This window comes from Natator depressus, chromosome 8, assembly GCF_965152275.1.
Source record: "Natator depressus isolate rNatDep1 chromosome 8, rNatDep2.hap1, whole genome shotgun sequence".
NCBI lineage: Eukaryota > Metazoa > Chordata > Testudines > Cheloniidae > Natator > Natator depressus.
Genome location: NC_134241.1, coordinates 15349245 through 15370430, shown reverse-complemented (window position 1 = coordinate 15370430; position 21186 = coordinate 15349245). Strand labels below are relative to the sequence as shown.

The window sequence follows — 21186 nt, the reverse complement described above, 5'->3', positions numbered from 1 at the left end:
CATTCATGTCTCTTGCAGTTAATTCTCTGGCTTTCCTAAAGCAAACCAGGATTCAAACCTCTTTCTGTTAATATTGTTAAAATGCAATTCCAATTAGAAGTTCGCCCCACATCAGAATAAATGGAGTAGGTGAAGGGATGAGCTAACCCCTTTGTTGCAACTATTGTTTGGCTGCAGATTGATTGAAACCTGTTTTTAACAGGGCAGAGGTACTTCAGTTGGCATACAGTATCATCACAACAGAGGGTCTTTTAAACAATGGACTTTCAGGGAGTTGTAGTAAGACACTGACTGCAAGATCTCTGTGATGGGTTTGTTACTTATCCCAGATGTTATGGCAGGTTTTTGTTTGGGTCTTTTTTGAGGATTTTGGTGTTTCATTGATGTGAGCTAATCGAAGCCATTGCAGCTGTCACCAACAATATTACCAGCCATGTTGTTGGAACAGAAAAGATCATCTGAAATGTTACAGAAATATATATTTGTGTATATATATTTATCTTGCGTCATGGCCTGAAGTTCACTAGACTGGCAAACTGCCAAGGGTAGTAAAAGTTGCAGAGCTATAGATGTTCTGTTTAGCCACTAGTTCTAGGAAGTTCTGCTTCAGGCACTTTATAAAGAACATCCCAGCTGCAGTTGAGCAGGAAGGAAAAAAAAAAATAAAGATACAAAAATGCATTTTTCAGGGCACTAAAATTATTCGTGAATTTGGGATTGAATTTGACAAAAAACTGGACAACAAAAATGTTGGAAATGTCAAAATGACAATGTTTTGAATCCACATTTCAAGACAAAAAATGTCAAATGTTTTGATTTGACCCAAATTAAAAAATTTTGAATATATTTTTTTTTTGTTTTGGCGAGAGAGAGAGAAAAATTGGTTTGAAATGAGTGGATTTTTAAAAAATTATTCATTCAGCTCTAATCCAAGCTAATCTTAACTGTCATGATGGGTAAAAGGTGCAAAGTGTGTCTTTCATCTTGTAAACTCCCAGATTAATTGAATTGAGGCTGGAAGCAAATATAAACCTACCCAGTCATGCAGTCAGTTTTATAATATAGTTGACTTTGCTAACGGATCTTTCTCTTTCTTTAAGAAATGTGTTGCATATACAGGGAACAACATGAGAAAACAGACCCCAGTACCAGATAAAAAGGAAAAAGATGTAAGTATCTCTTCTTAAATATGGATCAAACTGTATAGATCTATAGTGTACAAGCCAATGAATACCCATATGTAGGGCCCGGCCAAATTCACGGCCTTGAAAAACGCATCCAGGACTGTGAAATCTTGTCTTTTGTATGCTTTTACCCTATACTATACAGATTTCATGGAGGAGACTAGTGTTGCCCAAATTGGGGGTCCTGACCCAAAAGGGAGTTGCAAGGGGGTCCCCTTATTTCTGTGCTGCCTTCAGAGCTGGGCAGCCAGGGAGCGGTAGCTGTTGGCCAGGTGCCCAGCTCTGAAGGCAGCACCCTGCCAACAGCAGGGCAGAAGTAAGGGTGGCAATACCATACTATGCAACCCTTACTTCTGTGCTGCTGCCTTCAGAGCTGGGCGGCCGGAGAGTGGTGGCTGCTGACTGAGGGCCCAGCTCTGCAGGCAGCAGCGCAGAAGTAAGGGTGTCAATACTGTACCAGGCCATCCTTACTTCTACCCTGCTGCTGGCACTGGCTCTGCCTTCAGAGCTGGGCTTCCTGCCTGCAGCCACTGCTCTCCAGCTGCCCAGCTCTGAAGGCAGTGCCACTGCCAGCAACAGTGCAGAAATAAGGGTAGCAATACCACAACTCCTCTTCTCCCCCCCCGCCCCCAAAAAACCCCCCTTGTGACCACCCCACAGCTTTTTGTGTGTGTGTGTTCAGGACCCCTACAATTACTGTGAAATTTCAGATTTAAATAGCTGAAATCATAAACTTTACCATTTTTAAAATCCTGAGACCATGAAATTGACCAAAACGGACCATGAATTTCGTAGGGCCCTACCATATGTGCTGCATCTCCTGCTATAAAACTTTCTAACTCTGATTTTTATAGTCTTTGTGTTTTGATGAAGCACACTTCTTGATAAGTGTTATAGAAGAACATATACTAACAGTCGTAAAATGGATTCTGTGTATTCGTTCCCTAGCCCTTTGAGGTGGATCTTTCCCATGTTTATCTAGCTTACACAGAAGAAAGCCTGAGGCAGTCTTTGATGAAGTTAGAGAGGCCGAGGACTTCAAAAGGAAGATCAAGGCCTAAAACTAATAGAAGGTGAGAGTTCTTGTGAAATGGTTTTGTATGTGGTTGGGAACTTCCGTGTGAAGTGTTTTAAGTCCTAACTAAAGGTTTATTTTGGGGATCAGTCCGGTAGGCTGAATTTGGGCATCCCTTTAATTTGAATGGGAGTTAAGGAATGAACAGCAGGACCCCAGGCCCTTTGAGCAGTGCTGTAATGCATTCCACAGAGAAAGTCATTGAACTATAGTGACTGCTGATCAAAAGCCATAATACTTGGAAAGCATGCTCTATTGATTTAAGGGCAATTTTCTGTTGCCAAGATATCAAATTATTAGAGCTGCTTCTGATTTCTCCTCCATTTTTTCAGAAATTGACAGTTTCTTTTTTCCCCCTTTTTAAATAATTTTGACATTTAAAAAACTAACTTTTTCAAACTAAATAGTCCTATGCCTGCAGAGAACTATAAAAAGGGGTATAAGATTTGTCATAGTATAAATAGTGGTATTTAAATAAAATGGAGAATGGAATTAAATGGAAGACATATATGAATACATGCCTCAACAATGCTAAAATCACTGAAGCCTACACAGAGGAATATAACGTTCCTTAGGTGATATGAGGTAAAGACTCAGTCTGAGTCAAGGTTTGGGAGTTGCTAAGTTTAGTTCTGGTTCCAGTTTGGGTTAATTATACAAAAAGCCCACCAGCATTAAGCTTGGGACAGTAACACCAAGTCAGCAAACATAATACATTATGCTTACTCAGTCATACCCCAGATTTTAAGGTACACTTTTTAACTGACTGTAGTGCATGAAGATTTATAGTCAACAGAGAAAACATACTGCGCATGCTATGTAGTTTTTTATCATGGGAGAGTTGGCTTTGGCAAGAAACATTAACTTTTGGGGTCAAGTTAAGAGGCATAAAGTGGGGTAAATTTGACTCTTAAAGACACATAATCAAGTCTAAGTGACTTAAGAAGTGGCCTACTTTAACATCTTAAACATTTGTGTGTGTAGTTCTTGCTACATTCCTCTCCTCTGGCTACTTGATGTGTTCTATTCTAGCATGCATAGACTTTGGAGGTCAGATTCACAAGTGACATGTGAGAGTACACATAAGTTACCTGTCCAAATGAGGGTGGTGCTGATGGATGACCAAATGTAAACCTAGATAGATTGTACTTTGAGTTAGCCTTCTAAAATATTAAATATGCTGTTGTTGAGATTTTAGCATATTATTTTTAGAGGCTAGAAACCAAACTTGTGTAAATGTTAATACTATATACTTTAGATTTGGAAAATGTTAACCCCTTCCTTTTCTTGGGTAGACTACTAATGTGTGTTTGTCTTTTTCCACCCCTCCTCTCTCAACAGAAAACGTTCAGCAAAGCCAGGAGCCGTCATTGACTCTCTGCTTCAGTAGGTGTTTTTTGCATTCCGCTTCAGAGTAAAGATTAATGTGTGTTGTAATGCTTTGCTAAAATTCATAATTCGTTAGAAAATATTGAAAAACTGGCGCAATTTGACCAGAAGGGGCTACCAAACAATGCCTCATCAGTAAACAAAAATGAATTTGTTTCTCTAATTACCCTTATACTGTATGTTATATTAACATATGTTAAACCAATATATGTGTTGTTGCAAAATTGTCAATATATTACACCACTCTTTGTGTTGTGCAGGGAAACCAGTGGCAGTAAACCTTGTTGAAATGTATAGAAAGCAAGAACTTTAGGTGTGTTTAAATTTTAAAAATATTAGCCCAGTGTGGTGGATAGATCCTGAACTTTAAATCCTGATAACTCTGTTTTATGTCCTGCTTTGTACATAAACTAGCGGCTTACACTGTTGTCCTGTGTTGCACTGTTGTATGTTTTCATGTAGTGGGTATAAATCCATGATATAACTTAATCTGAATACTGAGCCCCCTTCCTTGGCTATTTAAATACTCCCTATTTGTAGCTGCTATTTGAATTTCATACATTAAATGACTAATTGTCTTTCTGTTCCTTTAGTAACTGACATATGTAGACTTACTGTATATTGTTGCATAAAGAGTGACTGTTCTGAAAACCTAAACTGTACAAATTCAAGAACATTGGGCAAGGACAATGTTTTGTTTAGTTTCAGTGCAAATGAAAACAAAACTGTTTAGTTTCATTTTATTTGAAGTGCTGTTGTCCTTTTATTTACTGTTTAAATGCACACAATCTCTAGGCAACAACTTTGACTACTTTTGTGTGGGTGGCCATTGCTGAAGAAAATGCAAGAGAATATATTTTACTTTTTAAAAGGCTGCTTTGCACCTTGACTGCGCTTGCACTGAGTGGAGGATGTGTAACTGATCTCTCTGATTGTAACTGAGCCTTGCATTTTTTGTATGAATTGCTCTACTCTCAATATGGATGGAGAAGATAAAATCCTAATGTGTTAAAGAGAATGCCACAAACCCGTAATATAGCTCAGGCTAGGTGTTTTCAGAGCTTGTGGCTAGCTTTCGCACCCTTGGCCCTAATATTTTGGGGGCAATGCTCTATTGACCAGGGATGAATTTGGACCCTTTATATTTTAAAATAGGTGCTTCCTTTACTTCCCATCTCCAGGTAGTAGTAACATCCGCACAAAAGTCGGTCCTGTCTACACCCAAGTAGCCTTTTGTTTTCCATTACACTTAGAGACAGTAGCTTAATTTCTTCTAAAATCATTATCCTTTGCATTGAGTGGCTGCTGATTTACTAGTTCATTTGATTCCCCCTGAATACTGTGCTGCTACTAAACATTTAACATTTTAATATATTGCTTTTGTGATACAGGAGAAATTATTCCTTTGTCTTGTGTATGTTCTGTAACTAGTGCAGGAACACATCAGTTACAGATGTCTTCAGTCTTCATAAACCCATTTATGATTAATGTCTGTAACTTCAGCATAACCTTACAATGTTGCATGGAGTGTAAAAAGCTGTGACTGCTGATGTGAAAAGGTGGAGTCCCTAAACAAAAGCATAGCACTGTTCCACTGCGGGTGTCGTGCATTCGTTCTGGTAACAAGATTTACAGTTAGTTGAAATATTCTTTCTGTAGTGTGCAGAATATTTAAAAATGCATCAAAATACCATGTGTTCATGTCCCCTTCTTAGTACTATGACCAATAGCTCTGTCTTGTGGATCTATATGCAAGTGTAAGATGCACAGTCTGATAGTTAAAATTTGGTCTCACAAGGACATATTTAACTTTGAGAATTTCAGTAGCATTCTGGTTAAGCTCTGTTGTCCTTTTTAAAAAATCTGTTTCTTTTGATGTGTATGTCTACACTGTGATTAAACATACGTGGTTGGTCCGTGTCAGCTAACTCAGGCTTGGGTACTGTAAAATTGCAGTGTAGATGTTTGTGCTTGGGTTGGAGCCCAGGCTTTGGGACCCTGCGAGGGGGAATGCTCCAGCCCTAGCCTGAAAATCTGCACCACAATTTTACAACACTGCAGCCCATGTGTGCCCAAGTCAGCTGACATGGGCTAGCTGTGGGTGTTTAATTGAAGGGTTGGCATACTCAGTGTCTTCACCCAGGAGCAAAACTTATTATGTTGCGTGGGTTTTTTTAAAAACAATTGGCACTATCATTTTAAAGTTTATACAAGATTTTTTTTTATAGCACAGCATTTAAATAAGAGGGAATTCATCAAGCTCTTCCCCCAAAATGAGGTGTACTTCTCATCTTGAAGAAAAATTAAAGTATTGGTACTTAAACTTAACTTACTGTGAATGTGCAGTAAACTTATTAAACGTCCTAATTTACCTAACTTGTATACTTGTCATACATGCTAAAAAGACTGAAGAGAGTCCATAATGGCTCAGAAGTCATTGCTATGGCCCCAGGCCTTCATCAGGTCCATGCAAGAGGACCTCTGCAGCCGCAGGAAGCCCAAGCTTCATGTGGGCTTCTGGAGCCATGTGCTCAGTGTAGAATTGGGGCCAGTGTCAGTAAGAGAAGATCTGGAGTTCCTTGGTTTTTATGATAAAAGTTAATACCATTATGACCTTGTTGCAGTAGGATCCAGCAACTAGGCAAATAAACACTTCCTCCTTAATCAGTGCTTTTTAAAAATGATCTTACCAAATGGTCTGTCTGTCTGACAGACCATTAATGGCACCTTGAAGGTGCCATTGTGAGCCATTCTACCCATACTAAAACATTAAATGATTAAGTCTAAAAGTGCATTTGCTACAGTGGAACAGATCTGTAAAAGACAAGTCCCTGATAAACAAATGTTACTTGTACAACAGTAGTTAAGAGGACAGCTTTTCTGTATGTATGTTTGTTAAAAAAGGAAGCTTCTTGTGTCATTTCTATCTTTTATACCAATTTGCACATAAAACCAGCATGTTCCATGATAGACTTGCTGGCTGTGATTTGCTGTCACAGCTTCGACTTTGGAGAACAAAATCCCTTGCTATTAAGAAGGAGGAACTTTGAAATGAAATATTTTTAAGTAGGTTCTGTTTATATTTATGAAGCTTGACTGATGTTTGAAAGGTTTGAATGTTTGTCTGAGTATGGGCATTATTTTTAAAGTTGCTAAAAATGCATCTGGGCTACAGATTTACCCTGCAGCTCTTGGATTATCTGCAGGCTTATTCTGTCCATAACTCATTTTTAAATCTTTTTTTAAATTTATGCTTTAGCCAATACAGCTATTCTGGTCTCAGTTCAGTCTTTCCTTAACTCATGCTCTTTTGTGTGGTTGTCTGTCAGTTTTCCTCCCAGTTTCCTCTCTTCAGGAAGTGTTGGCCTTAACACTGACATTTCCTGGGTCTTTTGTCAGTTTGTTACATTCTTAACACTGCTTTTAATAGAGCATATTTTGCATTTGATTTTTTCCTGGTCCTGGAATTGCTAGAATGGGGGGGAAATCTTCCTTAGTGCCTTTCACTGACTTATACTGTAGTCTGCACAGTTTAAATTATAGCTATTTCGCTTTAGTTCTGTTTCACCAATTTGTATATAGGCAAGAAATTCTAGTTGTACAATTACTCCCTATTTATTGTTTTGCTAACTTTGTTGGAAGTGTTGTTTCTGATTATTCATTGTATTTTATGTATAAATTTTATTTGTTACATTGTACATACCAGTATTGTGTCTACATGGTGCATGTTCTTGCCAAGGAATAAAAATTTGAACTCCTCTAATGTTTCATCTCTTTATCAGTGTGGCTTTTTTCACATAACACAAGAACCAGGAGTCACCCGATTAAATTAATAGGCATCAGGTTTAAAACAAACATAAGGAAGTACTACTTCACACAACACAGTCAGCCTGTAAAACTTGTTGCCATGGGATGTTGTGAAGGCCAAAAGTGTAACTAGGTTCAAAAAAGAGTTTAGATAAGGTCATGCAGGATAGGCCCAACAATAGCAATTAGTCAAGATGTTCAGAGATGCAACCCCATACGCCAGGTGTCCCTAAACCTCCAATTGGTAGAAGCTGGAACTGGATGACTGGATGGATCTCTGGAAATTGCCCTGTTCCGTTCATTTCCTCTAAAGCAGGGGTAGTCAATAGGTGGACCGCAGGCCAAGTCCTGATCGCCAGATGCTTTTGAACTGACCCTGAAATCTTTTTTACTTATTATTGTTTTTTTTTAAATGTTCTCAGGAATGTGGACCTTAACTATACCTTGACCAAGAAATCTGGACCTCAACAAAAAATAGTTGACTACCCCTGCTCTAAAGCATCTGACTCTGGCCACCGTCAGAAGACAAAATGCTGAGCTAGATGGACCATTGGTCTGACTCAGTATGGCTGTTCTTCTGTGTACACAGCTTCTTACTACTCTGTGTTGACTAATCCATCCAATGGTCATTAGAAGGACAGTAGCTAAGATCAGCAGTAGAGCTTTGAAATATGATAGCATTTAATTGCACTTCTGGAGCATCTTTCCTCCAAGGATCTCAAATGTTTTACCAGTCTTAACTAAGTCAGTCACCCCTGCGAGGGAAGTAAGCAATAAGGATCATACGTTTTTAAGGTCAGAAGGGATCATCATGAGCACTGGTCTGATCAACATAAAATTTCACCCAGTGATTCTTGCTTCAAACCTAAAACTCCTGGTTGGGCTAGAGCTTTTTTTTTAAAAAGACATCTTACCCACTACTGAAATGTGGCATGCTCTCGAGAGGAACCTAGCTGCTCTTAAATTGTGTAATGTTGTATGCAGTTGAGGAGCAGAAGTGAAGATTGTGTCCAATTTAAATTCAGGGGACTTTTAACTAGGAAGAATAGAATTACCTGCCCTAGAATTTGTCCAGAAACTAACATTTATTACATCTACTTTTAGCAAAAGTGTCATGAAATCTTTAATAACAACATGTGGTCAGACTATCTAGGCTTTAGCCCAAAAGATAGCTCCTGCAGTAGTGTAAGGCCCCTACTTACACCCTGGCATGACTCAGAGCCAAGTGCTACCTACTGAATTCCCACCACAACTTCATGCACCATCTTGGTGCTCTTGGGAAGTCTTCTATTTCACCCGTAGGCTGGCTTCATGCTGCTTTGCTCCGAGATCTGACCATAGCACAAATGCAATCTTCCACCTGTGTTGACTGCAGAAAGAGTAATTTGACCATTTAGAAATTTTAGCTTGTGCAGAATAGAGTTGCCCCATCTTTGAAGTGGTGATTCTTGCTGGGCACACATTACCTCTGCTCTGTCAGCTGCATTGGCTGCCCATTCATTTCTTGATTCATAGATTAAAGGCAACACTTTCCGTATACAGGCCAGATTTTCAAAATTGATCCTTACCCAGCCAATCTATTGGAGGGGCAGCTGGGTTCTGAGCACTACTGAAAATCTATCCTTAAAGCTCTAAATGGATTCCAGCTGTCGTCCTTGGAGACCACTCTCTGATTGGTATGGTAATCCACCCCTTCTAGTAGCTTCACTGCCAGCAGGCATCCTCTGGAATAGTGTTCTCACCTCAGAAAATTCTTCCTTTCTCCCTTCAGCCCATCCTGCTATCCCTTGCACTTGCTCACCTCCTATGCTGTAATGCCTACATGCCCTTCTGGGAGAGGGGGCGAGAGGCTAGAGTTGATGGCAGGTAGTCTTGTCCCCGTTTGTAGTAGTTATTTGTGTTGTGATTGGATTAGGGGCCATTGGCCTATGCATTTTGTGTACACAACAACAAAAATAGTCCCTGCACGTAGAAGATGAGATGACAGATTGGGGAGCATTTTGAAACTGCTCTTGATTTCATGTTTTTAAAAATGTGCTCTTGGTGTTAATAACCACACTTGCATACTCTAAACAGTGTTGCGAGGCTGCTGCAAAATTAGCTGAGGTTTTTAGAAGTTAAGTTCCATTTCCTCTGCTGTAAGGAATGACTTATTGACACACACACACACAATACTGTGTATTAGAGTGCTTTCCTTTCGCAGAAGAAAATCTTTCTTGGGCTATGTGCAGGCAATAGATAAAGGGTTTCGATAGATAACTGAGCAGTTCCATTGAGAATACTCTGACTCAGCTGATGTACCAGTTGAACCTTACTGGAGTACAGGGACTTTCCAAAGCTACTGCATGCTGTGTTTCATCAGAAATCTCCCACACTTTTGCTGAAGTTAAGTGCAACCTGCTGCGTCAGGCATTTTGTTGATAGAAAGACTTGAAACTAAACTCCTGCTCTGAATGCCACAGGAGTCTGGGGGTGTTCAGCTCAGACTTCTTGTTCTTGGCCATTCTGGCCCTCTGGTCTTTCTCCTTTCTTGCCCTTTGCTGCTGCTGTCACAAACTCCTCTTTGAATTGTTGATAGTAGTAAAGTGGGGTGGTGATGGTGTGCGCTGCACTGAGTTGAGCACTCAAAAGAGGAAATCTGAGGTCTGCTGCATGAAGGACTCTGCAAAATCACCTGTGACCACCTCATGGCTCTAGAATTGATATTGCCCTTTGAAGCACGTAGCCAACTTCTATGTACTTCTGAACCACTGGCTTGCTATTGCTGGCCTTAGGTTTATGCCATCCCTGTAGCTTGCTTGCATAAGACCACGTTTCTGAACACTGGATTTGCAAAATAGACTCTATGAATATTCTATTCATGGCTTTAATGACTACTTCCAACCATCCATTTGACTCTCACATGCTTTGGATTCTTTCTTGCCCTTTGCCAGCTGAAACCAAACATGGCTCCTTATCTTTCCTCCCAGGCTCAATTCCTCCTTTCTCCTTTGCTGTCACTAACACTGGCTTCTTGTCGGAGTTATAGCTCTTTTTGGAGCATCTGGGCTAGCACCAATTCTCACTGCTCGCACCACACAATTGTCAAAATCTGATCCTCCTTTTCTGGTGTAACAGTAAAACTTGTCAGTCACTGTGCCTTGGTTCCCTCCCTCCTTGATTACTGAAACCATCTTCGTTGTAGTATTCAGCACTCCCTTCCTGGCCTAACAAAACGCAGCTGCTAAATTATCTTCACCCATTGCTCCTCCCACACCGCACCCTCCTTCAATTCCTTCGCAGACTTGCCCTTGTCCACCATACCAAAATGAAACATCTGATCCTCACCTCATCCTACTTTCCTTCTCCCTCTCCCAAGTTCATACATTCCGTTCCTTCATTGGGCATGTAATAACCTTGCAATTCCAGTGTGAAATAAACACTCTCCTCCCTCAGACCCCTAACAAAGCCCTACACACACACATGTGCTTGTGTCTTTTGTGCTCCCATGTTGTGTGTGGTTGGTGAGCAGAGAAGAGGACAGAAGAAAAAATGCTTCATCTTTCTCCCAGCGCATTTTGGCTCTCTCACATTCCTGCTTTACATTGTACGATGCATGAGGCAGAGACTGTCTTTATAGCTGTGTCTTCTGAATAAACTAAGTGCATTGCTGATGCTCTACAAATGGTTACCAAGAAATGTCTCCTATAACACATCAGCAGCATTGATCCAAAACCACTTTATTTTAAGGTTAATTATAAATAATCTTTATTAATAATAATAATACAATGCCACTGTACATTTGTGAATGGAAAAATTTATCCTCTAATTCTACTGTAGTTTTTCTTTCATTATCTTTTTGGAGAAATCTTTCAGATTCTCTAGAAAATGTTTCAACTTAATATTGTTGTCTGCCTTCACTGGACAGGGTACCTATAAAGGAAAGGTCACATCACAGATGTTAGTACAATTGCTGAGGTACTTAGTTTATGGTGGTGGTTTTAGCTGCTAACTGGTGGCAAGAGCAAACACCTTTCTTGTGGTTAGACCTGCTCTGAGAAGGATTTTCTCACATAGTTTGTAGCCAAATGTGGCTTGAATGGTGCAAAATTATGAAGTGTATGTGAATGTATGAATTACTCATCAGGATTTGCTTGAATCACCCATGACTTGATGAAAAACGTCATGCAAGCAGCCAATCAGTAGAAAAATACTTGGTTGAGCTCTGTGTGAGGTTCCCTCAAAAGTGAAAAATGATGAATGTACTTCTAAAATGTATCCTATTTGAAAACACAGGACCATATTATTTCTAGTAGGGTAGTGCCTCGGCGTCCCAGTCATGGACCAGAATCCCCGTGTGCTAGGTGATGTATGTACAGAAGCAATTAGGCTTTTGTGGGGGCCCCTCCCCACCTCTTCTACCTGCATTCTCCCCCCCCACCCCCCCGACCATGGTCGGGGTGTGGGGGCTTGCCCTGCTCCACCCGCTCTGTGCTCTTGCTGGGGAGTGGAGTCGGGGCACAGGCGCTTGCCCCGCTCCCTGGCAGGAGTGCCAGGCAGGCAGGCACAATGGGGCGAGCCCCTGTGCCCTGATCCCACTCCCTGACGGGAGCACTGGGCGGTGTGGGTCAGGGCCCAGGAGCACACATTTTTCTGGGGTCCCCCCAATTGGCTGAGGCCCCTGGGCACGGGCCCTGTTGGCCCAGTGGTTAATCTACCACTGTGTACATACCCCGGCCAAAAAGCCTGGCTCTGATGCAAGGACATTACTCACCTTCTGAATTAGCTGTATTAAATTAACATAAATGCCTTCCAAGGGAAACTTGTAGGGATGGCAGTAACTGCCGTTTTCAACAACCGTTGCAGCTTTGCATAAAATATCAAATGTTTCCTTTTTCTAAAAGAAAGAGGAAAAAAAAAAGTGTATTCCTTTTCTAGACACTCTCACGGGGTGATAAACATAACTGCGCGGTGATAGCAGAGACTTTATTAATAGCTGATGAACACTGGGAAGATGCAATCCACTTCTGATTCTAAGGAAGGAAGAAAACTGCACCCTGAACTAAAACCATGAGATCTGAAAAAGTTATGGTTACTTCCTGCTCTTGTTCCTGCTCATACTGTGTGTGTGTGTATATATATAAAATATGTGCCTACAAGTTCTGGTTTCAGCTAGCAGCAGAGAAGTAAGTGCCAACTTTTCAGGAAAAAAAGGCAGTTCTTAACACTCCAGACTAAATAAAATGCCTCAGATCAGCCTCTACGTTGTTAGCCTTTCTCTGATTAAGAGTGGTGAAGTGAAAGCCCTGATTCAGGAGCTCCTGTCTTGCACCAACTCCAAGGGAGGCATAAGCAAGGAGCACCTTCCAATGTCAACTGATACATCGTAATGATCTGATTATAGAATGACCAGATAGCAAGTGTGAAAAATCGGGACAGGGGATGGGGGGGCAATAGGCACCTATATAAGAAAAAGTCCTGAATATTGGGACTGTCCCTATAAAATCGGGACATCTGGTCATCCTATCTGATTATGAGATTGAGAATTGAGGACTCCAAGGGGAAAATAGGCAGGCATGTGGACAGCATATACTTTTTAACCTCACTCCCTCCGTTTTCCCATCTGTTAAATGGGCATAATATGGCCCAGCTCAGAGGGGAGGGTTCTGGATAGTCTGTTAACATTCCTCAAATGCTTCAAATAGGAAAAGTGCCACCTAAGTTAACTATAACATTTTTGGGAGGAGGCAGTTTAGAAGTAATTGAAGTGGCAGAAGCTATTAGAGTCCTTTTGACTTTTATAAACAATTTTAGAAGCCATCCTCTTCCAGGGCTGAAAACCAATAGATGCTAGCTGCATCTGAACAGATTCAGAAAAAGCTAGAAACACCTTAAAAGAGATGATTTACATTACAGGTGTGTCGATGCAACATCTCTACCCAGAGCCTGATGCGCTTGAAGATCTCACTTGCTACCCTGGTCTGTAAGGATGTCCTGCTGGACTCTGCTTTCCATAGCCCAGAGCAGACTTAGTATTTGATGCCAAAGCTTCCATGTTAAAGTACTCTTTGGATGTGACTTACCAGGACGAGGGATGGACAGGTTGGAACTTGGGGTATGTTCACTAAACTTGTAGACGCCAGAAACTGGATTAGAAAGAAAGGAATGTTGGTTTGTTAGATCATCCTGAATAAATATGACTATGAGAAAAACATATTGACAACATCGATAAACTCCATGGCAATTGAGTGAATGGTGGTTTCCCTAATTTCACCATCCCAGTGGTTTTTCAGTGATCATCCCCCATGAAGGAGCCGATGTTCAATGCCACTGAATGAGAATGAAAACTTTTCAAGATCTGTTATAAAACGGTGTGTGTCAAAAGTGAAGCCTGGGAGTGGGGAGGGACACAGACTCTGGGTGAAATTTCTGCCTCTTTACAAACGGGCAGCGAGGCTGACATCTACATTACCTCCCTGTCCCCAATACAAACTGCAGGGAGACAGCAGGTTGCATGGCAGCATCTCTGCAGCGGATCCTCCTGCCACCTCTCCACACCCCTATTCTGGTGTTCCCAGCATCCAGTGACTCTTCCCGCAACTCATTCCCTTATGTGCCAGTCCAGCTGGAGGCAGTTCAGAGCCAAGCTCAGTGGGGCACAAGGGGTGCAGTGCCTGGCTTGTCACCCCCCGCCCAGGAGCACAAGAGGGGTTCAGCAGTTCAGCAGTGTGGAGGGCATCGTCCATAAGGGAGCGGATGAGATCAGGTAGGATCATGAGCTGCCTTGCTGCAGCAGTATAGAACATCACCTTTCTATGAATGCAGGAACTGTAAAGCTAGAGATACTTGACTTAGGCAACAGTTTTCAGAGGACAAAAAAAGCATCTGAGACTTTATTATCTGCTATTAAATCGCTATGTGCTAACTAAACAAGCTTCCTCCAGATAAGTGTGACTAGAGGGATATTCTGCCTAACCAGAAATAGCAATATAGAATGATGTGGCATGTGTGTATGAGAGAGACAGACACACACACACAGCTCCAAGAAAAAGGAAGTTTCAATTCTTTTTAGTTTTGCAGTGTGTTCTCTTGTGCCAGCAAAGGTAAAGAGCCTGTAAAGCCTTTCAGTTATTGTAGTCCCAGCAATCCTGTCAACACCACTGCTCTGTGGGATTGCTCTTCACTGAAAGTAGCTGAACAGAATGCTTACAAACTTTCTTATCAGAAATAGTTTCTGCTAAATTCTGAAAACCTCCAGGAGGAAGGGTTTTGCCTGAAGAAGGCCGGCAAGCTTCTGCCCTTTATTATCTGAATAGTGGCCTCGACTCTAACTCAGGTGTTCTCTTCAATTTTATCTCTAGCAGAATGAGAAACAGAATTGTTCATCATCCATATGTTGGGGTGTATTTTTGTCCAGTTCCCTAGCTAAGAGAGGAAACTCTTCAGTTCCACCGGCACTGTTAGAGTTACACATTCTTTGAACAGTGTTTCTTGGTGAAGCCCATAACAACCATCTGCTATGCCTGAATTTAGGATGATTTCTTTTTCTCTTACCTTTGTGTTTGCAAAAATATTTGTCACGTTCATCTCGCCACAGGAAACCTTGATCAAGGCAAAAAGAGAGAGAGGAGACGTCAGGCTAGACAAGCCGATAACCCCCGGATAAGCTTGTGGGTTATCTGCTCTCCTCAAAGAGGTACTAGAGGATGATTTCAGTCTAGTTTGCTTAACAAATTTTTTTGCCTGCCACTGTCAGCTCAGCGCTTATCTTTACTTCAGCAGTTACAGAACCTGAATAAAGTCTTTTGTCCCTCCCATCAAATAGTGAAAGGACCGCTCTTGAGAATTCACATACCTTCTGCTTCGTAATGTGGTCCAGTATCTTGATGATCTCTCTTAAATAGGTGACCCAGCAGATTCTGTGCCTTCCCAGGACCATATGATTGTTGCAGGCTAACAAGCAGAAGCAAGTTAGAATAACTGGAAACCTTACACCCATGTCTGATTATATATTATTCAAATATCTAGCAATTGTGAATCAAGAGGATTTATTTACAATACCTTGCTGTGTGATTCTGGAAAAAGTGTCACTACTTATAGGCATGAAGTTGCTGAAGCTGCCGGAAAAACACTGAAAATATAAATAGATTTTTGTGCACAACTGGCTAAGTCATTACTGTTCATGAGCTTATATCTGCTTCCAGGATATAGATAAAAGGGAAAAATGAGACTTTTGTTTCTAATCTTACAATTGAATTGATCATAGGAAATTTCCGTCCTGCCGATAACAACTGATAGGAGTCACTTCAGGGTATTTGTATGCTGTAATTGCATACAAATAACTCTAAATTGCAGTTTTTCTAATTTCATTACACCAGGCAATGTATAATTAGTTGTTAAGCAAAGTTAGAGCCTAGATAAGCCCAAACCAACATCCCATATCTGACCACCAGTGGGGCTTTGTCCCAATTTTGTGGTTTGAAGTGACCTCTAATTAGCTTGTCTACTCTTTCATTGCTCTCGCTCCCTCTCTTTAATGTTAATATTTACAAATATTGATATAAAGCAAATTTTTGTTTCACAATGGTCATTGCATAACGTTATCTATCTACAGCGTATTAAATTGGTGCAAAAAAGACCCTTTAATGGTCACTATAGAAAAAGGTGACATATAAAAGGAAGGACATTTCCTATTACATTTTTATCTTGATATGGTGAATTAAAGGTACCCTGATGGGGGAAGAAGCATCCTAGGTACTATGAACATTGCTGCCACATCTATAATGCTTTTATTGCTTACTTCCATAAATGATCAGTAAATGATCAGAACAAAAAAGTAATAAAATAATCACCTTTAGGGAGTATGTCAATGGGTAGAGCAAAACCCACCATAATCCAGGGAAAGCCGTGGAGGGCTCTAAATCAGGCCCCTACAGACATCTTAAATATTCAGTAACCGACTCAAAAAAAATGCAATATCAGACTATAAAAATCTTGGCTGCGTAGTCACCCAACTGTTACAGGTAGTTCTGTAACTGCAGAGAAACCCTTCTGACTGTGACTCAGTGCTCTAACGCTGAAGGATAGGTTGAAGAGAAGTGCTAGCTGCTCTGTGCATCTCAATGTGGTGTTAATTGCCAAGTCTACTGATGGTAGTTTAAATATCGACAGTGTTAACTTGATCATTGCGAATTGTTTTAGCTAAACAATCTAGCTGGGATCATAGACGCATGTAGGTCTGGGAAGGACCGCAAGAAGTCATCAAGTCCAGCCCCTGAGCTGAGGCAAGGCTAAGCCTGTCTTAGGCCTTGTCTACACTACATAGTTTCATCAAAAAAAAAAAAAAAGTTTCATCGACAAAACAGTGGAGGGGTACATGCTGCAATGCTCCTTCCACGCACAAAACTCTTCTGCTTTGCCGATAAAAACCACCTGGATGAGAGCCAGCGACTCATAACTGTTGACAGTGCAGGGTGGGCAATTTAAAGATTTGGAGGTCACATGATGGCCCCATGTGTCACCTCTGCTGCCCACCCAGCGGTGCTTTACAAGCTCCCCTCCACGCTGTCCTTTCCCGCTTTGCCTCTTCGCCCCCCACCATCCCCACTGCTCCTCCATAAACCCCCGGCGGGGCGTGTCCTGCTCCCAGCACTGTGCCGAGAACCAGCTCCTGGTGGGAGCGCTCAGCTCACCTGCAGCCTGCCCGGCAGGCTCCTTCCTCCCCCACTGCCTTTGCCTGGGCCGGCACCCAGGGAAGGCAGCCCTGCATGTGCCAGAGCCCTGCACAGCACCAGCTGGACACTACACAGGCGGGCATGGGGGCGCCTCTCAGATGTGTACTGGAGTAGAGAGGGGAAGCGATTTCCAGCCCAACCGGCAAGCTCCACAGCAGCCCCCCCAGGCAGGGGCTTAGCGTCCTCTTTCCCCTCTCCCGCCCCCACATCCTTGGTCCTGGCTCCAGGGAGCGTGGGCTGCTCTGTCCCCTAGGCGCCCTCCCCCGCTGAGCCACCTCTGGCTGTGTTCCTAGCCGCTGAAGCCCCTGCAGTCAGGTTCCCTGGGGCCCCAGTCCACAATGCCTCCTTAGGGCTTAACCCCTTCCTGCCTGCGCTGCACCCAGGGGACAGGAGTGACTGGATTATGTCAGTGGCCTGCAGCAGCCTGGAGCTATTAGCTGCCTTTTGGCACTATGCGGGCAGGGAGGGACGGGAGCTGCTTCCAGCTGCCGGCGGGAAGAAGGGATGAGCGCTGCCAGGTCATCCCTTCTCCCCCATCCCCTCTGCGGCTGGAAGCAGCGCCCATCAGTTCCCACCTGCACAGTGGTGAAAGGCTGCTGCTCGACGTGTTCTGATGTGAACCCTGGCAGAAACTGAACCTTGTCATGCCCCTTCCCCACCATGTGTTGCCTCTGATGAGAGGACTAGAGCTTTTTGAAATTCCACTTCCTGTTTTTTCTGTGTGGCGCGCTCACATTGCATCTTCCCAGCTGACCATGGCGGCTCCATGAAGCAAACGCTCTCCTGCTTGGAGCACACCTGAGTTGTTGGGTCTGTAGGGAGAGGAGGCTGTGCAATCCCAGCTCCGCTCCAGCCATAGGCATTTGGAGACCTACAGTCAGATTTCTCATGGCTTGTTGTATAGGGGCTACAAATGGGACACACATCCGTGCTGTGCAAAGATAAAGGAGCTGAAGCAGGTGTACCAGACAGCAAGGGTGGCAAACCATTGCTCTGGTGCTGCACTGAAGACCAGCCACTTCTAGAAGGTGCTGGACGCCATCTTTGGCAGTGACCGCACCTCCACTGCCAAGAGCCCCATGGATACTTCAGCTAGGGCTGCCAGGAGTCTGGTTTTCGACTGGAACACCCAGTCGAAAAGGGATGTTGGTGGCTCTGGTCAGCACCACTGTCAGGGCTGTTAAAAGTCTGGTCAGCAACTCCCTGCCTGCCAAGGCTCTGCACAGCTCTCCAGAAGCAGCCGGCATGTCCCTGCGGCCCCTCGGCTTAGGGGTAATCAGAGAAGGTCCACGTGCTGCCCCCGCCCCCAACACCGGCTCTGCAGTGCCCATTGGCTGGGAACTGTGGCCAATGGAAGCTGCAGGGGCGGCGTCTGCAGGCGCCAGCAGCACATGCCATGCAGAGCTGTCTGGCCACACCGCCACATGCCGGCCGCTTCCAGGAGCAGCACGGAGCCAGGGCAAGCGGGGAGCCTGCCTTAGCCCCGCTGTGCTGCTGACTGGGACTGACCTGAGATACGTGCTGCCCAGCCAGAGGCCACACCCCAAACCCCCTGCCCCAGTCTGTAACACTGTCCCACACCCTATCGCCCTCCCAAACCCCATGCTCCCACCCTCACCCCAACCACCTGCCCCAGGTTGGAACCCACTCCTGCACCCAAATGCTCTCCCAGAGCCTGAAACCCCTTCTGTACTCTAACCCCCTGCCCCAACCCTGAGCCTGCTCATCCGCTCCAAACCACTTGGCTCCAGGCCAGAGCCTCATCCTGCATCCCAAAGCCTGCACCCCCCCAGCCGAAGCCCTCACTGCCTCCCACACCCTAACCCCCTTCCCCAGCCCAGTGAAAGTCCCCTCCCGCACCCTGAACCCCGCATTTCTGGCTGCCACTCGGCTCCCACACCCCCCAGCTGGAGCCCTCACTCCCTCCCACACCCCCGAGCCCCTGCCCCAGCCCAGTGAAAGTGAATGAGGGTGTGGGAGAGCAAGTGATGGCGGGGGGCTGGAATGAATGGGGGTGGGGCCTCAGAGAAGGGGAGGGGCAGGGCCTCATGGAAGGGGCGGTGCAGGGGTGTGGCAAGGATGTTCGGTTTTGTGCAATTAGAAATTTGGCAACCCTAAATTCGGCTAGGCTGGAGATGGCAGACAGTGGACTCAATCCTGAGGATGCAGTCATGGATGAGGAGGTCGAGTTGCGAATGATGTGGCACATATGCTTTGATCCTTCCCCTAGTGTAGGAAACTTTCCTGCACCACTCAGCAGTCACTGGTGCAGGGATCAAAGTGGCACACAGGTGAGCAGCATAGGGACGGGGTCTGAAGCTGCATGTGTGCAGGAAATGTACCCTTGCATCTTTGCTTACCCTCAGGAGTGAGATATCGGCTTAAATGATTCTCACCTGTGGAAAATGGTGGCAGAATTTACAATATTGTCTCTAGTGGCCTGCAGTGATCTGCTTAAAAAAACACATAGACCCTTTGCCCCATCTTGAACACGCAACCCCCTGCTCCGGGGTTAACTCACCATGGTTAGGTTGTTAACCGAGATGTATGCTTCCCAAGGATAGTGAGAAAGTGATTTGTATGTTTGTACATAAAGGTGTATTTTACTATAATGATTCAATGCTGTGTGTGAACTAACAATCTTGCTTCTGTGTATCATTTCTTGTGCTGCTGCAGATGTGGCCTTCAGGGGACCTCCTTACACACCAGAAGAGCACCTTTGCCAGATAAGGAGGCCACCAAGGTGGAGCAAGGAGGACATGTTCTGAGAGATGCGCCAATCCTCAGAGGCAGAAATAAGAGAACGCAGGGAGTGGAGAGAGCCCCTGAAGGAAAAATTTAAAATAGAAAGGCAGGACAGAAAAGAGAGTGAGGAGCGCATTGTAAAGGGCCAGGAGTGGATGATAAAAGTGATGGAGGAGCAAACAAAGATGTTGAAGTTCCTAATCATGCTCCAGGCAGAATACAAGTATGCTCGCCCCCCACGCCTGCAGCTAATATAGAACTGCTTTCCATGCACTCCCCAAACTCTTCCCAAACATTCCTTGCAACTTCCCAAAACGTCTCAGTACCCCATTCACTCCACCCCTTCGGACAGCTTTCAGAATGGTAGCTGGACTTACACACAACTATGAGAGCCTACTCGGCCCTGCCCTGCACTCTTATCTCTCTTCCCACCAAGCCTTTTGTATGTGTTGTTAATTGGTATTTAATAAAAGCAAATTCTCTGAAAGATAACAAATCTTTATTTGTCTCCTACACATGGGGGTTGCTGCTGGTAGTAATACATAGTGGCAATTTGATCATTTGCTGACTACAAATCCCAGTCAGGAATCATCACAATTTTCATGTATAGCAGTAAGTGAACAAAGCATGGCAGAGTGCTATATAGAAAGACACATGAATGGTGCTCATTGTCAAAATGTTGCTTTAAAGCCTCCCTGATTCGAATAACGCACGCCCCTCCCGCTTCCCCCTTCCGTTGTGCCTCTCTAATAACTCAGGTATCTGGCTGCTCAATTTCAGCAGCCAGATGCTCCACCCCAGGGAAACTTTTCACCCTTAGCCTCACAAATATTATGGAGCACACAACAGGCTGCTATGCCAATGGGAATATTTTCCTCATTTAGGTCCAACCTGCCATAAAGGCAACACCAGCGCACTTTTAATCTGCTAAGGGCACATTCTGTGATCATTCTGCACCTGCTCAGCTGACTGCTGAAGCACTCCTTGCTGTCCAGGTTTCCCATGTAAGGCTTCATGACCCATTGGGTGTAAAGCTATGCTGGGTCTCCCAGGATCGCTGTGGGCATTTCAACATCCTCCACTGGAATCTTCTTGTCTGGAAATAATGTCCCTACTTGGAGCTTTCTGTACAGGCCAGTGCTCCTGAAGATGCATGCAGCATGCACCTTCCCGGACCACCCCACATTGATGTCAGTGAAACTCCCATGGTGAGCCATGAGTGCCTGCAATACCATAGAGAAGTATCCCTTTCTATTGAGGTACTCCATCACCA

General features: G+C 43.8%; 1 protein-coding gene across 6 annotated transcripts in view; it reads left to right on the top strand.

Annotated features, from left to right (window-relative positions):
• Positions 1-20361, top strand: part of KIF3A (kinesin family member 3A) — a 52185-nt gene extending 31824 nt beyond the window's left edge. For 2 of the 6 annotated variants that reach the window (XM_074960489.1, XM_074960488.1), the window contains 4 exons: positions 1101-1169; positions 2133-2257; positions 3601-3645; positions 19845-20361. In XM_074960489.1, coding sequence (XP_074816590.1) covers positions 1101-1169; positions 2133-2257; positions 3601-3645; positions 19845-20010 — 405 coding nt within the window. In that variant the 3' untranslated portion in view covers positions 20011-20361. Of the gene's footprint in view, positions 1-1100; positions 1170-2132; positions 2258-3600; positions 3650-13350; positions 13550-13932; positions 14201-19844 lie in introns of those variants that run through there. The other 4 variants (XM_074960490.1, XM_074960491.1, XR_012640506.1 and 1 more) reach the window with 3 other exon arrangements.
• Positions 20362-21186: the final 825 nt, after the last annotated feature.